We start from the raw sequence: 26,729 nt of genomic DNA, 5'->3' as shown, positions 1-26,729 counted from the left end.
CGTGTAGTCCCGCGGCTCCTCCCCGCCGGGGCCGAGCCCAGCCGCCGCCACTGGGCACGGGGAAATCCCGGGCTCTTCGAAAGAGACGAGACTTTTTGTATGTGTGTGCGCGGTTCATCAGAACCGTGATTTTACCGGATGAGCAGAGGAGGTCCAAGAGCCATTAAATGGGTGTCGCTGCCGCGTTAGCTCGTTTCGCTCGGTGGCGGTCAGGAGCGGTAATGACCCGTCTGGGAGGGGTGAGTGAAGGTAGGTGTTAGCGCTGGGATAGGCACGGGTGGCTCTCGGTTCCTCAGGCACCTGTGGTCTTTCTGCACCTTATCTCAGCTTGCCCGTTTTTGAAGACTTAAAAACTCATTGCAAGTTACAGGCTAAAATGAGAGCTTTCCAAAAAGAATTAGGTTGTGAAGTAGTAACGGGCTCTAAAACCGTCTACCACGAGTAGTGACTATGAGACAACTTGACCTGCCTGTTGAGCTTGAATCCCGACATCTCATCCACCTGTTAACCCTGGGCTGAGGCGAGCAACCAACCCGATGCTTTTGTCTAAAGTGTCTTTTCTGTAGCTACAAAATGTTTATTGCCGAATGTGTCCTTTTAAGATACACCAGGCGCTGCATCTTTGGAGGAGGGGGGAGTTGGAGAGCAGGCGGGGGAGCACAGGTGAGGTAGGGACAGTCTCCCCTGGGGCTCACCAGCTGGGAGCAGTGAGGGTGCTGAGTGTGGGGATTGCTGCAGTGTGTGGGCTGGGAAAGTTACTCAATTCACCCTGGTCAGTGGAAGGTGCTGTTCAGACTGGTGGACACTTACCAGAGCTTTAGTTAGCTCTGAAGTTCTCCAACATGTTACAGTGTTATCAGTGGTTGCTTTCTATGATTGGTTTAGTACTTACAAATTTGTAGTAATTATAATTGGTGTGTTTTCATTTTGACCACTTTAAGTTAATGAGGTATGAGTATTTCTGCTTTACTTGTTCAGGTTCCAGAAGAAGGTAGCATGTCTTTCTGATCCTGTTTTGGAGGTGGTCTGCCAAAAAGCATTGGCATGAACAAGATCTTAGTGATGAGTGGGAATCATTAGCATTACAATTAAGCAGGTGGTAATCATTCTGATAATGAGGCTTTCATCGGTAGGAACCGTGACCTGCAGTTAAAGTCCTACCGGGGTGTGTTCCAGTATCTTTTTTAAAATACTGGGATTGCAAGGGCAGTCTCAGTGACAGAGAGGACAGTCTGGGTCTGTAATTCTGGAGTCCTGTGTGCAATGGTAAAAATCTTCAGATTGCCATTTGGGGGGATTTTCAGGAGCAAATACTGGCAGGTTAACCTGTGGCTTGTCCCCGATAAGCTTATTTGCTCTTAGGAGCAGACATGTATCTTCTTTTTTAACTTTTAAAAACTGTGTTATTCTTCTGTGTATTTGAAGGGTGCAAACAGCTATGGACAGCTTGGTCTTGGTCATAAGGAGGATGTGCTGGTACCTCAGTCACTGAAAGATGTTTCCTGCAAATGTCAAGACATTAGAAGCATTACTGGAGGAGGGGGACATTCCGCAGTTATCACTGGTAAAAACATTGCACTGACAAGGAGCGTGGGGCTTGTCATCACGCTGCTTTCCCGTCCGTTTCCCTGTTGATTTGGTGCTGCCACCTGATGGTGGCTTCGGTTTCCGAGCAAATACAGTTCTAGGTGCAAAACGGGTTCCTCCCGTGACAATTAACTCAATGTTTTGGGGAAATTCCTGTTTTGCTCATCTTGTGTGGTTACTTTATGGCTACATGAGGACTCTTTCTTAACCTGTTTCATATAACAGCTTTTCATACAAAGCAGCCAATTTCTCTGTATTGAGGATGGGAGGTAGGAGTCAAGTGGGAGGTAATTCAATCTCAAAGTTTTAAGATAAGGGTCAGAAGACAGCATCTGGTCTTTGAAAGGTTCTGCTGTATGCCATAGCCAATTATGGGAAAGAAAGATACAGACAGGAGTGAACGTGGCACAGAAGTTCGTCAGGTGCCTCAGTGAGGGGTACCTGTCTTATCGTATGGATGTTCTCCTTTGACAAACCCACTCCCCATAGCTGAACTTATTCCAGGATGTTTCTGATGCCTCAGAAATAACTTTCTCTCTCTTTTTGGTTAACTGCAGTGCCTAAAATGACAGGCCATCACTATCCTTATTTGTCACAGGATCTCATGAATATATGCTTGTCGTTTTAGTCTGTGGAAGTGGAACATGAATTTGTTTTGTTTTGTTTTTTCATCCAGGTGCAGGAGAGCTCTTTGTATGTGGCCATAACAAATATGGACAGTTGGGATTGAATCACACAGAGGATGTACTGTGTTTGACTTTGTGCCCTGCCCTGTCTGGCTTCTGTGTCAAACAAGCTGCCTGTGGCTGGGATTTTACAATCATATTAGTAGGTAAATCTGTCTCTCTAAGAGCTGAAGAAATATCTTAATGTAGAGAACATGCTGAAAGTTTTCCGCATTGCTGCTGCTTGTGGGATGCACAGGTACTCACAGATTTAAGCTATTTGCTTGGCAAACTAAATTACTCCATGTTCCCTGTATCCCCATGAACTTCAGTCCTTTACTGAACATGGTGTGTAAGGCCAGAAGTCTCTGGCCCCAGGGCCCTGGGAATGGGACATGTTAGGTCCTTTTTTGAGCTACTAAAAAAATTTTGCTTGTTAGAATGTTACAGTGCTTTGCTTTTGCTCTTGGATTTACTGATCAGGGTCTAACACTTACTTTTGCAGGATCTGGTCTAGTTCTGTCCTGTGGGTCTAACTCCTTTGGACAATTAGGAGTTCCTCAGATTTCAGGTCCGTGCTTGATTCCACAAAGGATTGAGGTAAAGATTTAAAAGGAGTTGTGCTTTAGAGCTCTGTACTTTATATTGCTCCCAGCAACTTACAAAGGTCATCTGACCTCACTGGGCTTTAGGACAGACTCTTCACTTTTTTTTTTTTGTTGTTGTTTATAGAACCTATTGTTACAGTCAGCTTACAAAGTAAAGGACCAAAGATGGTCACTGACTCGGAAATGAGAAGCTAAGGCTGCTTTTCTTGTTGTCTGAAGAAGTTGCCCACTCCTAACAGAAAGCTGTCTCTTTCACTAGGGATTTTAACATTTCATAATGTAGTTTGATGACATCTGTGGAGTGAGAATGATGTTCAGATGATGTAAGGTGATACTAAAGGTAGTGAAACTATGTAAATTTACTTCAGCTGAAGTTTCGCCTCAAATTTCTAAGTGCTAGATGTGTTTTCCTGTGTGAAGGGTGTGTGCCTTCACTGTACCTTGCTGGAGGTTTGTGCTTAATAGTTCAAAGCAAAACAGACCCAACAATAATCCACCCTTGAAAAAGCCAGACTTCATGATGGAGTTTACAAAGTGAGCTATGCCAGTTCTTTTGATACGTTGCTCTTGTGCTTCTTGTGCAGCAGTTCTGTGTTTTTAAGTATGTCTTGGTTTTTTGAGTATATTTAGAACTGTCAGATTTTCTTGCCCCAAAAGGAGGACTGTGGTATTACCTCTTGGCTATAAAAACACTTAGATAAAAATCAGCTTGATCACCCCCAAATCATAGTAGTGCGAGAAAGTGCATAGCTGCAGGAAAACCAGACCTAAGAGAACAAACTTCATCATTTTTGAGATGAAAATGATTTTTACCTTTGCCTGTAAAGGAACTGACAAATGTATTGACTTGCTTCCTATCTAACCTCCGGTATTTACCAAACAGTATCAGCTTCCAGGAAAATGGGGTGGAAAAGTTGAGTAATGATCTCCGTTCAGTATCTTCAGTTGTAAATGCTTAAGGCTGGGCTGACTCCTGTTGTTTCTGTAAGCCATGTGGAGGTCTGTGGTGATATTTGTAGGTGAGGTGCTGTGAGTGTGAGTGGGGAGCTTGGAATAGCTCCAGATTAATTGCTTTCAAATGTTTTTACTAGTAGGTACTGAGATTTCTGTAACATCAGAAAAGCTTTCCTGTTCTTCGCTATAAGCCTAACAGTTTAAATACATTTCTCACAGGAATTCTAATTAATCCCTAATTTATGCTGTAGTTTCTTATTTGGAGAACACTAATGAAACTCTTTTTCCTCTCATGTCAATGCAAGACCTCTCATGTCTAATGCAAGCAGTAACTTCAGCACTAGAAGGTTTCTTGGACAAGAAATTTTGTCGTATGGCTCATGCCAGATCCTCCTTTGTTGCTTTTTTAATGTAGGAGGAGGAGGACAGCTGGTGCCTAGATAACCCCTAGTGAACGAGGGTTAACTCACCTGACATTTCTGTATCCTCAGTGTTTCCTGGCAGCACCATTCCAGTATGGTGCCTTGAAAATGATAGTATAGACAGTGCTAATCTGAATCTGTCTCCTCCCTGACCACGTAGACCATTCATTCATCTGGAATATTTTCTCTTTTGGTTTGTTTCCTGTTAAATGCTTGGGCTTGATGCCGTCTATTTTAGCTACTGTTACACCTGTGAGAGGAATAATAGATTTGCAGAGCGCTTGGAAGAGGAGAAGTGCCAGAACTGAAGCACCTTGTGCAAACTTAACTCACTGATTTTATGCACACATGACTTGGTATAGTCTGCCTTTGCGTGATCATGTTGGGCAACCTTCAGTGGGGTGGGTGGTACTATCAGCAGCATGTCTGTGATCGCAGGACTTGGTAAGGCCGAATAGCGTGATGGAATTTGTTACTGCTTGTCACCGGTATTTGCTGTGGAGGCTTTGGTGTAACTCCTGAGGCACACTGAGCAAAAATTAATAAGCATATTTGTATTGCCAGTGCAATAGGCATATTGTCAAGGTTCCTCCTTTCATGTGAAGATTTTGACTGTGTCTTTTTATTTCCACAAAGTTAAATCCAGTTGCTTTGCCTTTTTTTTTTTTTAAGATGTTCCCGCAAACTTTTCTTGGCCAAAATTTCCTTCCTTTTTGATATGAAATGTTGATGTGCATCGTGATGTGCAGGCTGGAGTTGAGAACCGTTTTCATAGTGTTCCACTTCTGTTTGGTGTATTTTGCTTTTAGAGGCACTAAATGCAAAAAGCAACTAAAATATATTTTTCTTTTCTTTGAGTAGTCTCTCAAAGAGAAGGTGGTGGATGTTGCTGCTGGACTGAGACATGCGCTTGCTGCTACAGGTAAATATGTCATAATCTTAGTATTGTTTCTGTAACAAATGAAATGGAGTTTTAATGGCTCGGAGAGGGAGAGCAAGAAGATGAAATTTATTTTAACTTCTATTTATTTTAAATATCATAGCGAAATACTCCTGGAAGTCTTATGCTAAATTTTGGTACAAATGAACGTGAATAATAAACATGAAACATCTTCCTGGAAATTGGTGGTGAAGAACTGTTCTCCAAGAAAACAGCGTGAGAGTTTATGAATAAGTTAATTTTCTGATGGGTGGAAAACTTAACAAAGCATAAAAGGAGGCATTTTCTGGAAAAAATATTTCTGGTCAATCAAAATATCTTCTTAGGATTTTTAATTCATTATAATATGCAGAATAATGAATTTAGGTTTGTATAAGATGTTTCAAAATGGAACTGCACATGAAATGTGACGCTTAATGATGTAATTGAAATTGACACCTGGAGAAAATCACAAGAATGAAACTTTTTTTTGGGGAAGAGGCAAAGGATCTACCTGGTTAATTTCACTCACAACCTTGGAAAACCTGGTCCTCTCCTCTTTTCCCTAATGTCTGTGTGTACTTAGGAGGCTCATAATGTCTAAATATTTCTTCTGCTGTTCTTGGTGACTTTGTGTTTGTTTTTGGAGTAGCTGTAGAAATCAAAACCTTCCAATGGGCACGGCTGTGTTAGAACTGAGGAGCAGCAAACTGTGCATGTTCTTTTATTTGAACTTTAGAAATGAAGCATGGACTTTAGTATGGATTCCGGGCAGTGGAGTCTTGCTGCTGGAGTGTTACTAAAGATGCAAAGGAGATACTTGGGAAATGATTGGGATCTCTGGCGCTGGTATGAATATTGGGAATTAAGTTTCCCTGAGCTCTGCACTCAGTCAACATCTTGATTCAGAGCTAGGTCAAATCTCTGAAAGCTCCTGAGGAGAAGACAAGTCACTTTACTCCCTCAGTGTGCTGGACTGCACAAATTAGTATGAAGAGAAGGAGAGGGCAGAGTAAGTGCAATGAACTTACAGTAATAGAGGTGCTACAGCTATGGGACTTGTGTTACTGAGTCCTCAATGATGGCCTGAAATAGGCCTCAAATCTTCTTGGTTTTCTTACCTGTATAATGAGACTACAGCTGTTTGTTGCTGATGACTTCGCCAGGGTTATCTGCTTGGTTTTGGTCTTTTAAAGTGAAATTTGAATCAGTGAAAATGAAGTGAATGTGCTACCTAATGAGTTAAGTGATTTTGGTGGTAACTGAAGTGTTTTAATCTCTCATGTTTTCTCTGGAAAGAGAGTGGTTTGGTGCTTCAATGGGGAACTGGCATGGCATCTTGGGCAAAGCGTGCAAACCAAGGAAAAACCCTCCCCCGGTTCTTGACAGCAAAGGAACCCTGCGAAGTAACAGGTAATCCAGGAATCTGATTGGTTTGGAAAGGTGGATAGGGCAGAAATACAATTTTGAGTGATATGTAGCATCCTTGTATTATAAAGCCACTTGGTCTTATGAAGATGTGGTGGAGTATCCGAAGGATAGAATGGGTGTACAAAGTCATACATAATCTGGGGGGTAAAATGAGAGTGATCTTGCAGTGTCTGTGGCCCAGAGGCAGAGGTTTTTGTTACAAAATGTCATCAACCTGTTAGACTTGTATGCATGTTTGTGCAGGAAATTATACTTGCTGCACTGGTTTTATGAGACTAATTTTTCTTTAGGCCTGGAACATGTAAAGGTGAGGACAGTTGCTGCAAGCTCCTGTCATTCGGTGTCACTCACAGGTAGGCCTTGGGTATAGAAATGAAAGTCCTCATCTTAGCCAATGAGGTTTTTGTGCTTTGAAAATGTTAATTTTGGTTAGGCTGGTAAAACCTGATCTGGCCTAGTTAGTGCTAGTTAATGTGTGTGGTTTGTAATAGTTTTGGATTCTGAGAACTTTCCTTTTTTTTTAAGAACTGGATTCATGTTTTGAATTCTCTGAATTCTGTGTTTTTTCTCAGGGTTGGGTGTGACTTAGCCCATATGAGTAGGTAAGAGAACCAGTGCAACCCTTTGTCTGTGGAGAAAGAGCTGGTTGTCCCAAGAACAGTTGCGTTGTGTCCTGCTTCTGCTCTGGGAGCTAATGCCTCTGCATGGGGCTGTGCTGTGCAGGAACGTGAGATGGTCTGGAGCTATCTTGAGCGGCTCTAATATGACAGTGTTCAGATCTCTGTGGGGTAACGTACAGCACAAGGCCTAGTTAAAGTGGTAGGAAGTTGCTTTAAACGCTTAGGTGCTTCCAGAATGTCTGCCATTTGTTCTTTGATCTTCAGGCAGTGCTCCCGTGCTGGAGTATTAAGTATCCGGTCGTGAAAATCTGAAAGACTTTTTTCTTGGTCGACTGGGAGAAGGGGAAACAGAATTTCCCCTTTCCATGCCGTAATTTTACAGTTTTGAAGTGTGGAAAAGATATTGAACCTTATGAAGACAAGTCTTTGCCAAACTTTATAGGAACTAGTTCTTAGCAAATATGCAGCCATCTGGTACCTCTGTCATCATTAAAGGAGCACTGGAGTACTTGCTTATGCAGTTCTACAGAGATTTAGTTGTATGGGGAGATGTTCCAAGATGTAAATTGTATTGAGTTCTGAGAAGCAAAGAGTATGTGCAATTAGTGAAGAACAGCTGTAAGGACAAATAGAATCTACTTTAACTAATTAGCACTCTGTATTTACAGAGCTAAAAGATTATTCTTTCATGTATTTGCTTTTTAAGAGAGCCATCTATTTGGCAGCAGGGGGACCAAGATTAATAAAGTAAATGCCAAAGATTTTAACGTGATGCTATTGCTGCCCTTCGTCCTGCAAAATACGAATTATTACTTAAAATAGTTTGTATTTTAAAGAAACTTGATATAGTAAGGTATAGTAGTAAGGTTCTACTGCAGAGTGTAGTATTTAAATGGGGATATTTTCTAGGAATCTCTCACTGTGATGCAGTTTTCCTTAGCACTGTTTCACGAGCCACCTGCTGGTGGAATACTGAGCACCTGCAGTCAGGTGGGTTTTGACACAACTGTTGAAGTGTTAGTTTTCTAATAAAAGTCAGCCTTTGCTGTGAATGTCTTTGAGTCTTCTTTAGAGGCTCACAGTAGAAATGAGGTCTAAGCAGTTAGACCTGAAAGCTCCAGTTGTTTCAGGGAATCAGTGTAGCCCTCAGAAAACAGACTGTGTTGTTAAAGCCCTTGCAAATGTTTCTGGTATCCTAGTTACAGTATACGTGCACGTGGTAAACAATGGTACCAAAACACGTACAGGGAAAACAGATTGAATGAAACATTGTTCTTTCCTCTGCATCACTGAGTTGAGACAGAGCCTGAATCTGCTGGTGTTCTGTTTGTATCATTTTCAACAAATTTTATTTCTCATCTATTGTAGATGAAGGACATCTGTATGTCTGGGGTAGCAACAAGCATGGGCAGCTTGTGAGCAGAGAGATCTTTCTTGCTGAGCCCAAGAAGCTTGAGACTCAGTTTTTCTCAGATGAAAAGATTGGAGCAGTTTGGAGTGGCTGGACCCACTTGGTGGCACAAACAGGTAGGATATCTAAAAAGCAGTTACGTATGGCACCGACACAGCACATGGTCTTTACTGCATGCGAACAGTGTTCTTTCTCACTGACACTGGTGCATGCAGAGTTTCACCGGAGCAGCGGTTATCTCTTGAGTACGATGATGACAGACATCCTTTGGCTGTCCCTGAAGTATTATTGTGCTTAGAGATCAGAGGGCCTAGCGCCTTCATAAATGCAGTAGCACCTGTGTACACACGTTGGAGAAAAGCAGCCTCTCTGCACCATCAGGTGACTGGTGTATCAGAGTATATATGAGCTTCTAAAGATTGGTCTGCTGGGGGAGTTTTTAAATCTTTGGAGAGAAAAGAATTTTGCTGAAAACTTGCTTCAGAAAATAGAGAGGTAGGAAAATATGGCTGCAACTCCCAAGATATGTGACTATATTTGGCAGTGAGAAATGGGCAAAACTCTGATTCAGGGCACAGGAATTAGGGAGAGGGGAAGATAATCCTGAGCAGATGTCTGTCTGAAAGGTGTGGGGGCATAGATATGTACCATTCCCAGGTTAGCTGAGCATCTTAAGGACAGGGATAGCCAGGAACACTCTGCTTCTGCCACCCCATCTGAGAAGATGTGATCTCCCTGCAGTAAGTGAAAGAAATTACAGGGCTTTGCACAACTATACCTACCTTTCTGTGCTTCAAGAGTGAGCCTAGCTTTTTGTGTTGCTCTGTTTGGTAAAGTTTTTTTTATGACAAAGTTGTGTTGAGAAGAAAGTCAATAAACTAAAATAAGCTGGCATGTATATGTGTGTGTTTGTGGTCAAACCCAGAAAATGTTTAGAAAAGGCAGGCAAAAGAGCCATCATTAAACTTGAAAAGCATTCCTTGAAGGTGAAATGAAAGATCTAATGTTGAAGCTGTACCTTCCTAGGACCCTTTCCAGTGAGGACAGTCTGAAAGCCTGCCACGTGCAGAAGGCTGTAGGGTTTGATTCTTTTCTAGGAAGAGATAAGCAGAAGGTTATGTAGTTATGTAGTAATGACATTAATATGTAAAAGGATGGTTGATCTGGTGAAGGACATGTGAATGCTCTGTTGTGAAAATCAGTGGCAGGAGGGAAAGGTAGACGAGATAGAAAGGTAAGATTATTTTGTGGTGGTCACGCGTGAACAGGCCGTGCTGTTTGCTTCTCTGGCTGCACAGTGTGGTGTGGTAGTTAAGACTGAGCAAGAAGGTGGAGTTGTTCCATGCAACAAACAGAACAGCCAGGATTATATTAGCAGGGGTGGCATACGTGTATTTCTGCTTTTGCCTTGTGTAATCTGCCAGACGAGGGACTGAAGAGCAGATGAAAGCATTTTGTGAGTCACGTTGAAGATTGAAGAGCCTATTGGTCTGTCAGGAAACAATCTGTTTGTTAGGAGAACTGCAGAAGGGGCCATGGATCTGTTATTGATATTTACTGGGTTCTGTAATTATGGGTACTGGTTCAGGCAGTGCTTAGCCTTCAGCATGGGTAGTTTTATTTCAGCGGAGTTTGTACATGCCCAAAGGTCAGCGTGCGCTTAAGTGTTCCACTAAATTGGTGCTGTAAATCCTGGAATGGTTATGCAGTAATGTCCCTTGCTCCATGGGAGAAGTGTCTGTTTTAATAACTGAATATTGTGAAGTCCTGGTGCTAGAATTTGGAGGGATGTGATGCATGACTAGAAAACCAAATTAGTTAAGGGTTCTGTTTCATAGCATTTGTTGTTTGACATCAAAGTGAATGAGAGTAATGTCACGTAAAAAAACCTGCATTACTCTAGCTGCTCTCTTAGCTATTCAAAAGAAATGTTTATACTCTGATTTTTAGAGGATGCTATACCGAAAATTTCAGAGCTGTAGACAGTGCTGCATACTGCTTGGAAACTTTTCAGGTGGAGAAAAGGAGTTTATCTCAAAATGTAATTCTTGAATAAAGTGCTTAGTGTCATTCTCAAAGGAACAGAAATGGTAGAAAAAAAGACATTAGTTAGGATAACCTAATTTTTAAAAAGAGAGCCTTGTCAATGTAGTTTGCCTTGCTGTTCTGTTTCTTAATAATGCAAACCCATTAAGTAAAACTTCCCCAAAGTTTTAGTAACTATAATGTTTCACTTAGTAGGTACTTATCCATGGCCATTATAGAAATGAAGTGAATATTTTAGTAGATCATTTTTAACAAGAAAAAAAGTGTTGAGTGACCAGCAAGGATATTTTTTTGGTGAATGTTTGAAAGGAACTGAAATAAAAGTAGACTGACTTTGTACATCTGCATTAGAAAACCAGCCAAGCAATGCAGTGGCATAAGTTGTTGCTGAACCTGAATTTTATGTATTTAGAATCTTAAATCTCACTGAAAGTCAATGGACTTGAACCTAAATCATCCAGGATGAGATTCTGAATGGCCTTTGGCAGCCACTAGATACCAATCAGAATCTCATGGGATTTTCAAGGGTTTCTTGACTACTAGACATAGTGTGAGCTAAGCACTTAACTGTTTCTGAACAGTCACTAAGCTAAGTAATCGAAAAATGCAGCCAGCCCACTTGGGAACGTCTGCCCACATGTGGTTCTTCCTACATTATTTTTATCTCCTTCCAGCAAAGAAGGAAACGCTGCTTCAGTTTCTTGGTGCTGAAGTTGCATAAACCAGTGGTCTCCAAACTTTGATTCTGCATCTGTATTGGTAAAATTTTATTTAAAGCACGAACCCCCAGTATATTCATACTTACTTACAAATTACAGACCACTGCAATATGTTATGCAAACTGTAAAACATGCACAATAGAAATTTTAAAAAGGATGAGATAAATGTGAATCAAACAATACTTAAAATATTATTTTAACCAAATTAAAACCATTAATAATTTATTAATCAAATTATTAATTTATTTATTACGTTCTTGCCCTCCAATGGATTGTCTTGTGCATGCCCTGAGCTGCATGCGCTCAGCTTTGGAGACCAGTGTTATGAACAATTCCTGCTAGCTTTACTCTGGAGAGTTCCAGAGTTAGTAAAAAGGAAGCAAAATAGAGTGATTTTTGGACATGGGAAAATGGAAGTAAGGGACATGGTAGTATGATGCTTCTTGCTGTTGACTGTGGAAGGTAGAAACATACTTTGGAAAGACATTTTAGCGCGTGGGGATTTTGCTGCGTGAAAGATAACTTTTTCTGATTAATGGTCTCACTATGATGTAAAATTTAACACCTGGCTCCTACTCCGCTCCTTACTATTCTGAACCTTCTTACGACCTGGTACACTTGTACTTGGTCATGGCCCAAAGCAAGGAAGGTAGGACCCCAAGATCCAACAAGCTCCTGTTTGATTACTGATTCATACAGAATCAGTACAGAGGAGAGAAACGCAACTTGGCTTTGCTGCACCGCTAGTGCTCTTTCAAACTAAGTTACATTTATTTTGCTGCTAGCAATGGTCCTAGTCAGTGATGACTGGTCCAAAGAAATTAAGGCTGAGAGGCCCTGGCTGCTTTTTGATCAGGTCTCTGATGATAAGATACGAACTCGCGTGTTTGGTTTAGTCCTTTTCTGCATGAACGCTTGTATCAAGTGACTTTCAGGCATGCCTTCAGTTACGACAGGGCAGTACTGTTACTGCTCTGTGTGAAGGACAGATCAGATGCATTCTTCTTGCCTCAGATTCCACGTGCAAGTGTTATTTGTTCAGGCAACCGCTCTGTAGGATGGTGTGCTTCCCTTCCAGCACTCTGCTTGGTGGCACAAGGAGCACCACCGCAGTGTAGGTGACATTATTTTTGAATAATAATGAGCAGCTGTTTTGCATCGCTCTGCTTAACAATGTCAACTTTAATTTGTGGTCCTTCTCAAGTTGATACAAACCCTTTGAGGGTAACTACTGAAACAGAGATTATTGCTTAGATCATTTAAAAGAGAGTCAAGTTGTGGCCTGTAACACTGAGGATGTAAATTAGGATACTTTGGGAAATGGTAGAACTGATCTGGCTTGAAGGCAAACCTAAATATAGCAAGAGAAGTCTTTTAAAGATTTAGAGGTGAATCATCAACTTCAATTCAAAACAAGTTACTTTCTCTTTAACTGGGATGTTTAATAAATTAGCTTTCTTAATCTGACCTGGTTTATTATCTGAGTATTCTCCTGAATACGTTCACTTACCTATTTTTTTCATGAACCATCACATGAAGTTATGCCTTGTTTGAGCTCAGATAAAGAATTCTAAGCTGTTTCACCCAGAAGGAATTCCTTTAAAAATGCAGTTAAAATGGTATTTCTGCTGCCTGTGCAAAACTGCATGCAGCTAAAAGTCTTGGAAGAATAAAATGCCTTGACATCGTCTGAATAATATTCTGAATCCTCATTCCAAATGTGCATCTGAATCTGTGCGTGTTTGAACGTCCTTTGACGTCATGTCATTTAGGCCACGTAAGAAAACCACTCTGAAGCGGTCTGATATGTTTGTGCCCTACGTGGTAAAACAGAACCCACCTCCTGTTGTTTTTTGAAGCAGATGAAAATGTGTGCCCCAAACAGCGAGAGCAGTCTGAGGGAGTATTTCTAATTAGCTGCCCTGGAAAGGAGGCTTCCTGCTGTCACTGCACTCGCCTGTGCTTCCACCTAGTGACTGGCATCAGAGAAAGTGTCAAGTGTGGCTGGTGAGTGGTGCAGTGGGTGTGTGGCAGGGGGTGGCCGTGGGAGGTCCTGGCACCCCGCAGGGCCGTGCCAGCCCGCTAGAGGTCCTCTCCCGAGTGCTTTTGAGTCCACGCTGGGCTGCCTGCCGAAAGTACGCTGCCTTTGCCTTCAGTTTTTCAGCATCTGGGACAGCAAATACCGATTTTTTTTTTTTAAATGCTTGTCTGTGATACCAATAAGGTATCTATTTTATGGGGACTCTATTTTATTAGCCACTATAGCTGGCAGTCAAACAGTTTGAAACTGGAGTCCCTCATGTTCTTTTTAACATGAGGTAGCTCTGTTTCATTGGGTGTAGGGTGCTGGGTTTGGGGAAAACAGGTAAAATATTAGAAACTAGTAAATCAAAACCTGGAAATTGATAGGAACCCCTGAACCCCTTTGATGTGAACCTGCGAAGTGAGTGTTTAACCTTAGTAGCATTTTAAGACTGTTAAAGACTTGTTTTTATAACCTTTAAATGACATTTCCTATTTAGTAATTAATTATTCAAGCCTAATGCTCACTAATGAATCTTACTATTTGAACATAGATAATGTGCTTTTTAAGAGATTGGTGGCAGCTGAGTGCTTCTGAAAACCAGTACCTTTGGGGACATGTTTAAGAGAAAACAAACATGGGAAGAAACATTCCTCAGAGCCTCTCTGGCTCTTTCTTTTCCTGGTACCTTGAGGTACTTTTCAAATAGTGAATTTGAAGTAAAATATTATAGGATACAGGAGATTTATCAACAACTGCCAATTTTAAGTACCAGATTTCTATCTTGTAGAAGGGCTTTTCCCCTTCTTTGATACTTGGGGAGTATCTGTCAGGAGAGTGTATCCACTTGCTTTATTTGGCAGCTGGGCTGGTGGCTTTTGTTCTTTAAATTATTCCAGTTGTGAGGAGCCGTGAACAGTCTAACACAAGTGTGTGATGGAAAAATCTCAGTTGGCCATATGTACTTGTTACATAGTTGGAGTTTGAGTGCTAGGAAGGACTCTGTGCTATTGTAACACGAAATTGTATCTCTGTCTTGACAAAATAAGCGCAGGAGGGATTTTCTGGTGCATGGGGTTTTAATTTTTGTGTAGTTGTGAGCATTCAGCTGACTTAGTTGGATTTTTGAGTGCTCTGAAAATAACATGACTGACGTCTGTGTTTTAGCACTTGAGTCTAGTACCTACACAAGTGGGGTTAGCAACTGATATCCTTTGACATTTGTTGTATTCCTGAAGAAAAATCAGTTTTCTTCCTATTTTTTCTGTGTTGCTACGTGGCTTGATTTCCGTAAATAAAAGATTAGTGATTTTTCAATACAGCCAATGAAAAATACTGCTTTGCTTATAAATATTGTTGAAATCCAAACCTTATGATTAATTACTACTGTGTAGTAGGAGTGTATATTGGTTTTGTTTAACTTTGAAATATGTTGGTGTTGATCTCCAGATCAGTTTTCATTTTGGCTGTATATTTTGGATACTTGGGGGTTTTTTTTAATTTTATTTGTGGAAGCACAGACTGTGAGGGCACTAACACCATGTAGCAAGATTGATCTGCTACTTTGAGCAACTTGCAACCAAAAGCTGAAGAGGGCTCAGGCAACAATATTGAAAGGGACTCACAAGCTTTCTTTGCACACTTGTGTTGTTTTTTAAGTCCCCTTTTATATAGAAGGAGACTGAGCTGTGTCAAGCCCGGTTTGTGGCTTGGTAGGTGAAAGTTGGGTGCAGCTCCCTCTGGCTTGTGTAGTTCCTGTTTGACCTTCAGTGCAAAGACTGTCTGTCAGCGTAGGTACATATATTCTGTGTGGGTCCCAATCAGCTGAGACTGACATCTGCAGATGAAGGGGAATTGCATTTATCTATCTCCCTTTTGGATGCATTTTTGGGAATGTTCTGCTGGATTTAACTTTATTTGGTTCAGGTTTGCTTTATTCTTTGTCCAGTATTATGAGGAATGCAGGATATTGTAAGACTAAAATAATCACAACAGTTCTAAGTTTTCTATTTTGATATGAGGATCTAGATGGTAAGAGGGTATTAGCATCTGATTCATGCAAAAGAGAAACCCTAGGAGGGGGTGGGTTTCCTAAGGTATCTCATTCTTGCTTGCACTCAGTCTCATTTAATTAAAAGCAAAATTGTACAAAACATTGTGAAGACAAAGATGTATTTATGGACAGTGCTTTATGTCAGTTTTGCTAAGATCTTTTTATCGTGACTACAGGGAATCTTATTTTTTTCTAGAATTTCTAAAAACTTACCCTTACAAACTGCCCATAATATATATACAGAAACTCTTTTAGGGGTATGTCTGCTTACTTGTCCTTTCCACCTCAAAATAATGAGAAAACTGAAAATCAGTTTGGCATTTCTCATCTTGAGTTTTGGACCTCGTAACGGCTGACGGCTGTTTTGTTGGAATTTGTCTTTACACAAATGTGTTCTTTCAGGATTGTGCCTGCTAGTGTCACAGCTGACTAGAGCCAAGGCAGTTTATTTAAAAAAAGAGGACAATAAAATTGCCAAAAGAAAAGGTCAGGCAATGAGGACAATGTAAGGGTGACAGCATGAATTACTAGAAATTCATCTGGTTTGAAGAATCATCCTGACAAGTCACACAGTATAAAGGAGGGTGTTAAATCCTTTTGTGCTTATCTCCTCTTGCTTGCTCACTTTGTTAGAGATTAAAAAAATGACCAGACAAACCCAAAACACTGTGGACATGCACGCAGGAGGAGGCTGATAGTTGAAATGAAACCAACTGCTGATGTGTCTGATTTAAAAATCTAGAGTAGTTATTTAAAGTTTCTCTAATCCACCAGAGCCGTGTCGGAGCAGTGTTCGTCATGATCAGGTCACCCCATGCCCTTGGGATTCAAGTCCTTGCAGTGAACTGATCCTCTGTAGACACAAACTCGACGTAAAAAATTGTTTTCTGAGTGTCTAATTTTGAAGCTTTTCACTTCAAAGCAAAGAAATGACTCTTCCTCACGTGGTCACCTGATGTAGAACAGGAGAAAACTCATGGCATCTTTACAAGCTGTCCTGTCTTGTTATGTTCTGTGAAGCCTGAATGGGAGGGTACTGCTTCTTTCGATCAACATCCTTTTTAATGTCAGGGAACAGAAGGCCATGAAGAGCCAGAAGCTCTTTGCTCTTGTCTTCATTGCTGTTCCCTCCTTATTCCTAAGAAAAGTTCTCTTCTTACTTCTTCCCTCTCTCACTTTCAAACCTAAACCCCCCTTATTAACAGGCAGTGTAGCACATCAGTACTTCCATTACAACCCTGTTCATGTATGTACTTAGGTAATCCTTAAACACAGATGTGCTGGCGCTGCAAGCAAACACAGGAGCCCTGTACAGAGGTGGTTGTGGGCAGCTTCATTTGGGAGACGTCAGAAGTAAATCTCACTAGTATACTTCCCTCTTTGCAGAGGATTTCAGCTTTCTTTACAGGAAGGACTTGCATTGTGTTTACATAGGTAGAAACGTTTCTAAAATGTTGCTAAATTTTTAGTCTTCTGGATCTAAGCTTTTGCCTCATACTCTGTGTCATGTACCTCTGAAATGCTGAAAGTATCTCAGTCAGTCTTTTACTGTGTGAATTGTGATGTGTTAGAGGTCCGAGCTGGAACAGGAAGGCAGGAGTCAAAGGGAACCCTGCTAGCTGGATTGCACAATCTCGTATCACAGAGCGTAAATGGCATTTAGATACTTTCACCATTATGCAACTATTTACTCCTTTGTTCCCTCTCTCCCTACAGTCTCCTTGATGCTAAGCATCTTGCCCAGGTGGAATCTTGTGATTTTATTTTATTGTTTTCCATAGTCATAAACTCAGGCTTTCTTGGAGTTAGGAAAAATGGGGATAATGTTCCAGAGGGAATACTTCACCTTATTGCTTGTTATTCATCTCTTGACTTAGAAGAGCATGCCTTTTCCTTCCCATCCTCTCTTAGGCTGTTTTGCTCCTCCTGTCAGTGAGAATGCTGCAGTTACAGCTGCTTGTTATTTGAGGTGAGCAGCCTGCTCTGTCTTAGCCAATTGTAGCTGCTGTTCTAATGGTTCTCATGCTGAACAAGTGGTGATCTCCTGGGAGGCTCTGGAGGTGACATCGTTGGTTTTGTTCTTCGTGCTTTATTTCTTAAGGACAGCACGTAGCTAGGGTTGAACTCCATCGGATGTAGAACTCAGCTGCTTCTGGAGCTGCTGAGGAAGTTAATGCCGTTTAGCAAGTCCCAGGATTGGTCATTTAACGCTCTGTTTTTATATTTTTCCTATTTCTTTGTAGGTATTGTGACATACTCTTCAGAATCATGCATGTCTGAGGCTTGTTATCTCGTGAAATCTCTGTGCAGATGGTCTCTGAATATTTGTTCATGGGAGTGCATCTTGTGGACAACAGCAAAAAGCCTAGTTTGTCAGACTGCCATTCCAGAATGTTTCTTGTGGTATTTCTGTGTCTGTCTTTCCACAGGGTGCCCTCCAGTCTTTCGACAAGGTAAATATTAGCTCTGGGAACTTAATTACCTTCATTTTGTTCATCTTTTGTAGACAGATGCCTGTTCCTTCTTAGGTGGGCTCAGATGGCAGTGGGATATTGAGAGCGGCAGGATCACTTGCATTCTCCTAATTAGGCAGATTGACAAATTTTTGCAACGTGGAGCTGTTCTTGAAATGATCTAGAAAACATGGGGATGCTGTGTTTTGTGATCTGTGAATAAGATTTTCTGTAGCACTGTTCTGTGTTAAGTCTAATGAAATAAGGCCTTGGATCTTGCCTCAAAGGGCATAATGCAGTCCGTTTGGAGACAGTAGTAAATAAGACACAAGAAAATACTTGTGAACGAATAAAAGCGTTATGCCTTGTGTTGTAATAGTTCAAGGATGTTGCTTTTTCAAAATGGTGTCCGGAAAGAACTGAGTAAGTGCTTAGAAATAAATACATATTCAGTTTTCTGGGGAGTGTTAGAGGAGATGCTCAGCTGCGGAAGAAAGGAAATTCCAGGTTAGGGAGGCCTATATGGGAGAAAGTGTCTAACAGTGCAGGAGGGGATGGAGCTATAAATACAGAATGTCAGGACAAGTGTATGACTCATACTGCTGTAGTAGCATAGTGCAGAATTTATTTGCAGAAGTACAGAACAAAAACCCTATGGTATACTATGATGCATTTGCAAATAGTTTTCTATAGCTGGCTAATGTTTTATGCATCATGCTTTTTTAGAGGCATCACTAAATTGTGCTTTGATTTTCTTTTTTTTCTTCTTTTTGTTAGGACTTTTTTTTTTACATGAAGAGTTAAGTCCTCTATTGAACCTTGAATGCAGCAGTTCTGTTTGCTGGGTAGAGATGAGTTAGATTTGTTTTTAATCATGTAACTAAATTTAGCCAGCAATCTGCATTTTAAGGCATTGCTATTAAAAGTCTAAAAGTGAGATATGTATCATAGTTTGAATTTAAAATGAGCCAGAGGCACAGCTGGTGAGGCAGTCATGACTCTAATCATGAGTGGAGAGAAATGAGGAGGGAATTTTCTCATCCTGCAGGGTGAATGCAAAGTGTGATAGGTGCTTTAACATCTACCCCTGCCCCCACCTCCTTCCCCTAGCATTGTTTCATGTTTGCATGGACTTCATGACCTCATGCCTGCATTTTCTCTTTTGAGCCAAAATCTTATATCAGTTTGATATCAGCAGTATGGATACAACTTTACAAGCATTTAACTTCTGTTTTATTTTTTCTTTCAGTTTATTCAGAACTTTGTATGTACTTCATGTTTCCAGTCTCTCCTCTGAAAGCAAAACAGCCTTTATCCCATCTAAAAGCTAAACCCAGAGGCAGGGCTTCCAAGGCATCGGGAGTGTCTTGGAATTTGCCATGCTCCAAAGTTATTTTTGTCTTATCTTTCAAAACAGTGAAGCATGCTCTTATGTGAATAATCCCGGTAACTGAACATTGCCCATCTTGAGACATAACTTGGTGTAACTATGGAAGCAAAAAAGAAGAAGGATATGTGTTTTTTAATGAATGAAAGTCAAAGCTGTTTGGATGTTTAATGGTGTCAGGAGTCCTGATAAAGATGGATCTGTTGGTAAAGTGCATGATAAACTTAGCACATCATGTGACTGCAAGTTATCTCTAGCCTTTCATACAGACTATTATATTGACTTGACACAGCAGTGCCTTTAGCAATACTTGCTGTTGCCAAGCTCCCTTTTCCCAAGGCTGTTTTTCAGCCAGATCGATTCTTTGGCTTGGTTTACCATCCCTGCCACAAATAGTTCAAGCACAATGAAGGTTGATGATGAGAACAACTATTTGGGTCCAAAGTTTCTCAAGCTGTCTTGGTATAAACTGTCGCCTAAGGAATTCTCAGTATGTGCTTTGAACATTGTAGTCTGTGCTAAAAAGCTGCCACAGTCCCAGTGTCTTCTCATGGGGAGTCTCCCACGCCCTCATAGCTTTACCTGCCTAGCTGTGTGTTTTACATTACACCGTGGTATCAAATGAGTCTTCTCATGGTTAATGTTTTGGTATCTGTAGGAGGCTCTGAATGGGTGATGTTACCTTATGCTGTATCTGTTTATGTTAATGCTGTGCAACAGAGTTCCTCCTGGTTGGATGAATTTTCTTTCATGACGCATAACTGTCTTCTAAGTTGATTTCTTAAATTTCCTCTTTTTTTTTGGAAGGCAGTAGGAATGGGGCATAGCGAGAATCTAGTTGTTTGCTGGATCATAGATGAGGCACCAATTCTAGTGGTGTGAAATACTTCAGGTCTTGTTGGTTTTTCTTGCCCACACATGCGTCATTAAATTGGTCACCAGATTTGGGGACGTTTGGTGTAGCTCAGAATGGCAGAGGTTTCTGGCCCACTTGAAAAGTATGGGGTTTTCACTGACAAATCTATAGCTATTGCAGGAGGGCTGGCGATGTCCTTCAGATTCTCTTCCTGTGGCACTTGTGGCCTGTTGTTGCAGGTTTAACCGTGTTTATAGGGTGCGTGGAAACCCTTGTGAACTACAGCATGTTGAGTAGGTGGTCTGTGGACTGTTCTGAACTAGGTACAACTAGTGTTGCACTCTGTTACTGCAGAAGGCTGAAAGTGGCAATTGAAATAATCTCTAGTTTTCTATTGCTGACATCCCTAAAATGCTTTTGCTGTTTTATCTGAACTTTTTTGAAGAGGCATGACCTCAATACTGTGTATACGTTTGTGGTTTTGTGGTACATTTTTAATAGCTATTATAAATGAATATGGAAAAAAAATTCAGGAGCATGCCCTGTTATATAAAGTTGCAGAAGTCTGTAAGGAGGTCATAGAAAGATGATGTGTTCAGAGAAGTGGGCTGCTCTGGGACACTGAACTCCTGTGTAAGAAGATGAAGGGCCGTTTAAACCTTTGTCAGAGGAGATAATCCTGCCCTGTACTGAAACCATGCACAGGTACAGGTGTTACATTCTAGGTGTGGTAGTGGTGCCTGGTCTTCAGCCAAGGAGGAACTGGGGACGAATGGATGAATGTTCTTCTGGAAGGTTACTCTGCTCCAAGTCCATTTCTAGGTAGATGAGGAAGTTTCTCAGAATGGTTGAAGGACAGCAGAGATCTGTAGTTGTGGGAGAGGTGTTGGTTTGCCCTGTGTGGGGCAGGGAGGAAGCAGGGGCAGCCTATAAATGTCAGCTTTTAATACCTGCTCCTGTGAATTTTCATGTGAAAGGAGGCATTAGGAATTTTATATAGAACTTCCTATTTCTAGTCTGAATGAGATTAAGCATTCAATGTGAATATCCAGAGTTCATTTGAAAAGCAATTGTTAACGTAACCGTGAATTGAGATAGCCCGCATGAACCCTTTCATCTAGTGTTTATGAAAGGGTAGTTCAAAGCTTGCCTGGATACCAAATAGAGACTTCACGGAGATAACACTAGTGCAATCACGATACTATCTTAAAGCAGGAAAACTGATAGAAAGATGAATCTGAACCTAGTGAAAAAAAGTGAGCTTTAATGCTCCTACTTGTCTGTGTTTTACTGAGAAACCAACCTGTTTTGAAAACTAAAATGCATTTTTGTTTTTATTGCTAATTCTCTACAAATGCTTATGTGGCTGAGCAGATTGATTAAGAAAGTGCTAAAAGGGAAAAATTACACTCTCTACAGTCTTGGCAGCACCATAAAGCAGCACAGTAAGAGCTACAGTGTCAGGCAGGAAGCAACTAGAAGTGCTTTATGCAATGTCATTGGATTTGCAGTACTCTGAGGGTTGTGAAATTGTAATTTTTAGGCCATTCTCAAGTGTCTATGCTTTGTGATAGCATAAGAACGGAAGGATGATGTGAAGAAAATGCAGAGAAGCCTTTCTGGTAGTGGATTGCTAGTGTGCTGCAAGCACTCGTATACGTACGTACCCTCATCCGTATTCTGTGAGGGATGTGAGCGTGTGTTTCAGATGATTTGCTGCTGTATGTAGACCGATGCAGGCTGCTGTGTTTACAGTTCAGAAAGCAGGAAGAAACTAGGTGTGTATGACCATGGAGAATCTCAAATTGATGTAGCATACTGTTGTCGGTACTATTTAAGGGGCAATTGGGAAGTTTTTCTTCATTTTCTGACCTCTGTCCTTTTCTTTTAGCTCTCTGAGCTCCTGTACTGTACATTCAGGTGATACGCTGGAATGACACTGGGTGCATTAATTGTATCTATTGCTCCTTAATTCCAAATAGCATTGAATCTTCTGGCCTTTGTTTGATGTAACATCCGCCTGCTGAAAAAAGGAAGTTGCAATGCAGAAGATGTTGCAGTGAAGTCATCTGGACCAGGCAGATGATCACAGTTGAGGAGTTGAAGTGCCTTTTGGAATTGGAGCCTCCGTGCTCAGGACATAGCAAGATCAAGGTCTTAAGAAGTACTGTTAGTATCTTAGAGGATCTGGAAAAGCTTTCCTAGGTTGCATGCTACACTTTCACACAAGTTGTAGCAATGCCTCCTGCCTTTTGTGTCCTCTTACTGTATAGAGTCTGGTATGAAATACCTCATTTTCTGATGCCTCAGCCACTTCCATGGTTGATGTACTCTGTCCAGTTGACTCATCACTGTGTATGTTTTCTTGACTTCTAATTAAAATCTGTTCTAGTCTAATATTAGACCAACTCTTTGTTATACCACCCCTCATTCTTAAGTAATTTGTCCTGCAGCCTCCTTACTCTGTATGACTCATGTCTTTTTCTCAAATATTCTTAGAACATTTTAAAATACCATCTATATTATAAGCAGCACTGTAGCGATACCTCTCAATACAATTGCTTAACACTTTCTGTCATAACTCAGGGCTTTCTTTTGCTTAGGATTTTGACAAGACTTAACCTTTTTGATGGAATTTTCCATTCATTGGTGTTTGCCTCACCTTGAAATTTCCATTTGAGACTGATTTTTTTGTTTTTGGTTTTTTGTTTGTTTGCTGAAAAAATAACCAGTATTTTATAGAGAAGACACCACCAAATCAGCTTCTGTTAGGTTCTCTTACAGAAAAGACAGATTCATTTTTTTAAAAAGGATCCATAGGTAGATGTGTTTGACTGAAAAGTAAGAAAGATTGACCATTAGCAGGAGGCTGAGCATGGGAGGGAGAATGCTCACCAAACAGGAGCAAGTCTGGGGAATGAATTTCTACTGATTAGAAGTCAGAACCGAATTGATGAGCACAGAGAAGGAACTCATTGCTTACCTAATCTTGGGGCATATAAGAAGTTCTTCCTAAAAGTAAAAAATAATTAATCTGGATTTAATTTTTTAAATGGACCTTCCCTATGTTTGCCTACCAGTAACCACCTGAAACTTGTTATCCTTATAGCGGCAAAAAGGAAAAAGTTAAACAAATTTTTTTCTGTTTGTAAACAGAGGCAGTGTACATTCTCCTAAAGGTTCTGTTTGGTTTTGCATATCTAAGTAATTCTGTGCTTCCTTGTCCAGTGGAAGAAAATAGAATCTGTGAATGGAAGGTGTTTTGTTGCAGCTAAGCATTATTGCTGTCTGGTTTTAATCCTTCGTATATGCTTGCATTCTTCCACTCCACTGAATTTATTGAAATAATTTGCAACAGTAGAAGTGAGCATACTTCAAAGCCTTTGTAAGGCTGAATAAAAGCACTGGGATCATACTGTTTCCAGTTCTGTTACTTCTATTTCACCTTGGTGTTTCTTTTGAAATTTCAGTGTAGGGCCTCAAAAATTGATCCAGTAACAGAATTGCAGAGTGAACCTTAAGGAGACCAATACCCACAATGGAATAAAAAAAGACCAAACTTATATAAAGCCTGGCACATGGAGAAGACACTAGATAGTGGAGAAGAGTGGCTTTTCCCAGTCATTGATAAAGACACAAGAAGCAGCTGATGACAACTTTAATTAGACAAATTAATCCTGTTGCAGATGATGGACTTGCTAGCCCTTAATTCATGAGGGGAAATTACATATCCAGTTTAGTTTGGCTTCAGAGTAGGTGGTTGTGATGTTTTGCTCTGATCGTGCAGTCAGGGAAGCTGTAGAACACTGCACTTGCCTCTGTCTTTCACAGGCCCTTGCAGAGAGAATTGCTTGCTTTGCACAGAACTTGCTCTAGCAGCTCATCATCAAGATGGTGACCGTGTCAGCTCCTCCCTGGCTTCTGCTGGTCACTGGCAGGGTGAGGATATTATTTTCTTGGTGAGTAGCTGGTCAGGTGTATGTTAGGATTTTCAATTGCCTTCAGAATCCAGACACCAGCGGCAGACAAGACTTGAGACAAGGTGGAACAGTGCCCTGATGTGATGATGCAAAGGATCGCTTTTGTTATGTGAGTGGCTGTGGTTTCTTGTTCCTGTCTGGGTCCAGGCAGAGCACCAGATTTGCTTGGGGAAAGAAAAATTTTTCCCCTGAAGTCAGACTTGAGAGGAGCCTCTACTGCCCCTGTGTGCAGAACGGGGCTGTGGTCTGTGTATGAGGATCTGGGTCTGTACTGCCAAATACTCTGCCTGCCTTTCCACAGGTCTTGCAGCTTGCTGTTGTTTTTGCCTGTGACACTTGATGCTTTTAGCTTCTGAGAGTTGAAATGCTTCAGTTAAACTATGGTTTAACTAAATCCTTGGGCTCATTACGGCAATGTCTGGGTAGGGCTTGAGAACCCACAGTATGTTATGGAATGCCTAATGTTACAAACTCTTTCTGGCTTTACATTTCAGAACACTCAGCTTCAGTTCCTGTAGTTGATACAAAATAGAGCAGTCTGCCTGTCCTTTTTCAGCCCACTACTAGGGTTCTGGATAGGTGCAGTCACCTGAGCTGATGTAAGAGCCTGAAGCTTAGTCTGTGCTTAAATTTGCCATGTAATGTACTGATGTAGGAGTCGTCTTGCAACGTTTTTGCAGCTGCAGGTTTTTTTAGCAGAGATCTATACAAATGCAAAGTAAAGAACAAGCATGTGTTTTAAAGTGCAAGCTGTTTTCCTAATCTCTGTAAGGTGTACTGGTAGATCTCTTAATGGGACTCGCTTTAATGCTTTAATCTAACAAAATGAAGCTACTGTGTTGAAAGACCTCATTTGTATCGCAAGTAGTATATGACGAGTTTCAACTTTTCCCTGTACTGCTTGGAAGCTCCAAAGGAAGGAAATCTTTGTGCCCTTGAGAAAAAAGGACAGCTAATTTTATCACTTAATTATGTCAGGGGAAGCATTATCAGTGAACTGAGAGAATGCAGCTGAAAAACTTGTGATGATCTGGGTAGAAGCTACGACTGCTAGCAGATTTCCAAGGGGAGTGCATACACTTCCCGTGTATTTAAATATACAAAGTTAGAGGTTTCTAGTTTATTTGTGAGACACATTATCAGCTTCAACTCTGTAAACCAGCAGTGCCCACCTGTGTCCCAGCACCCACAGTGCAACAGCACCCAAAGGAAAAGCGAGGTGTAAGGTTTCTGAAGGGTTGTGTTATAGCGTCTCTTAAGGATACCCTCAGTTGTCATCTTTGGGTGGTGTGAGTGGTACTCCCTGCTCCTGACCCCACTGTGGGATACGTCTGTACTCACTGGCGAGGGGGGAAGCGTGTGTGTTTAAGCTGATCCGCTTGACTTGAAGGTAATTTCCTCAAATTCGCATCATTTGGTTTATGACTTGAGTTCAGTTCTGGAGAGGAGTTTGAGGCTTGGCTGAAGTGTGTACATAACTCAAGGTCATCGCAGGCTTCCTTCTTGCTGCTTCTGGTTAAATCTGAGTTGAGAACAAACTGTTTATGCGGGGTGTATATAACCTTTTTTTATTGGAAGCCCAGAAAGGACAGCTCATCATGACTTACCAGCAGAGACCTAGTTAATTCATTAACAAAATAAAACTGTCACTTAGTAAGATTTTTATTTTAATTTAATTTTTTTTAGATGCTGGAAACCAAAGGTAAAAAGCATTGCTTTATGGGTATTCTCCATATTGGAGAGTGGACTTTTGGGTGTCAGTCCTGCAGCATTGGACCTTGTATAATATGTGGAGAGAAGGGTGATCTATGTACTGCTGATTTCGTTTGAAATTATCTTTCCTTGGCCAGTGTGTGATTCCTGTGAAAACAAACCGGTGCATTTCCAATGCTTCATGACAGCTGTGGTGGTGTTCCAGACAAGCCATTTGCTGTCCTGAGGGCAGTTACTCTGCTAACAGAAGTTGTGACAGAAGATAACTTCTATCAGGAAAACATAAACTGTACGTTAAGTACAGGGCATGCAATGGATGTCTCTATGGCAAAGTCTGGGAATAGAGAAGAATCTTTTATGTTTCACAATAGATTGGTTTATGTGTGCTTCTGTTAAGCTAAAAATATGACCTTTGTATAACCTTTGTATATGTTGTATGCAAAATATTCAGGTTATGCAGCTTTCCTGACTTGGTCGGTCTTATAGTCCAGGCCACCCTACAGATGCTATTCTGCTAGAAAATAAGTTAATGAAGTTTGAGTAACTGTGTACAAGTACATCATAATATGTCCTTAGCTAGTTTAAAATTTTTTTTTCTGCTCCCAAAAGTTACTTTTCACTAGGTTTTTGAAACGTCAAGTGTGTTCTGGATTTGAACTGGTATCCAGATGTTACAGGAACCTAGCGAATAAGTAATTTTTGAAATGTATTTTGTGTTTAGAAACTGGCAAGGTATTCACCTGGGGCAGAGTGGACTACGGGCAACTTGGAAGGCACGCAGTGGTTCCTGATGGGCAGGAGGCATGCCCAGCATCTGAACAACGCCTGGAGCTGTTGTGTAACATCCCTGGTTTAGTGCCTTGCCTAAATGGAGCATCTCAG

At 41.0% G+C, this 26,729-nt stretch overlaps 1 protein-coding gene across 1 annotated transcript; it reads left to right on the top strand.

The window, feature by feature from the left end:
* Positions 1-221: 221 nt before the first annotated feature.
* Positions 222-26,729, top strand: SERGEF (secretion regulating guanine nucleotide exchange factor; the record flags this gene model as incomplete). The annotated part of the gene is made up of 11 exons (XM_010143464.1): positions 222-249; positions 603-663; positions 979-991; positions 1,426-1,564; positions 2,264-2,419; positions 2,758-2,852; positions 5,098-5,158; positions 6,455-6,568; positions 6,877-6,939; positions 8,575-8,733; positions 26,569-26,729. Coding segments are annotated over exons 1-11 (1,050 nt in total), but the record flags the coding sequence as incomplete, so codon positions are not given.

This window comes from Buceros rhinoceros, unplaced genomic scaffold (genome assembly GCF_000710305.1).
Source record: "Buceros rhinoceros silvestris isolate BGI_N320 unplaced genomic scaffold, ASM71030v1 scaffold36639, whole genome shotgun sequence".
Lineage (NCBI taxonomy): Eukaryota > Metazoa > Chordata > Aves > Bucerotiformes > Bucerotidae > Buceros > Buceros rhinoceros.
The sequence above is the reverse complement of the archived record's forward strand: the minus strand, read 5'-3'. Positions and strand labels throughout refer to the sequence as shown.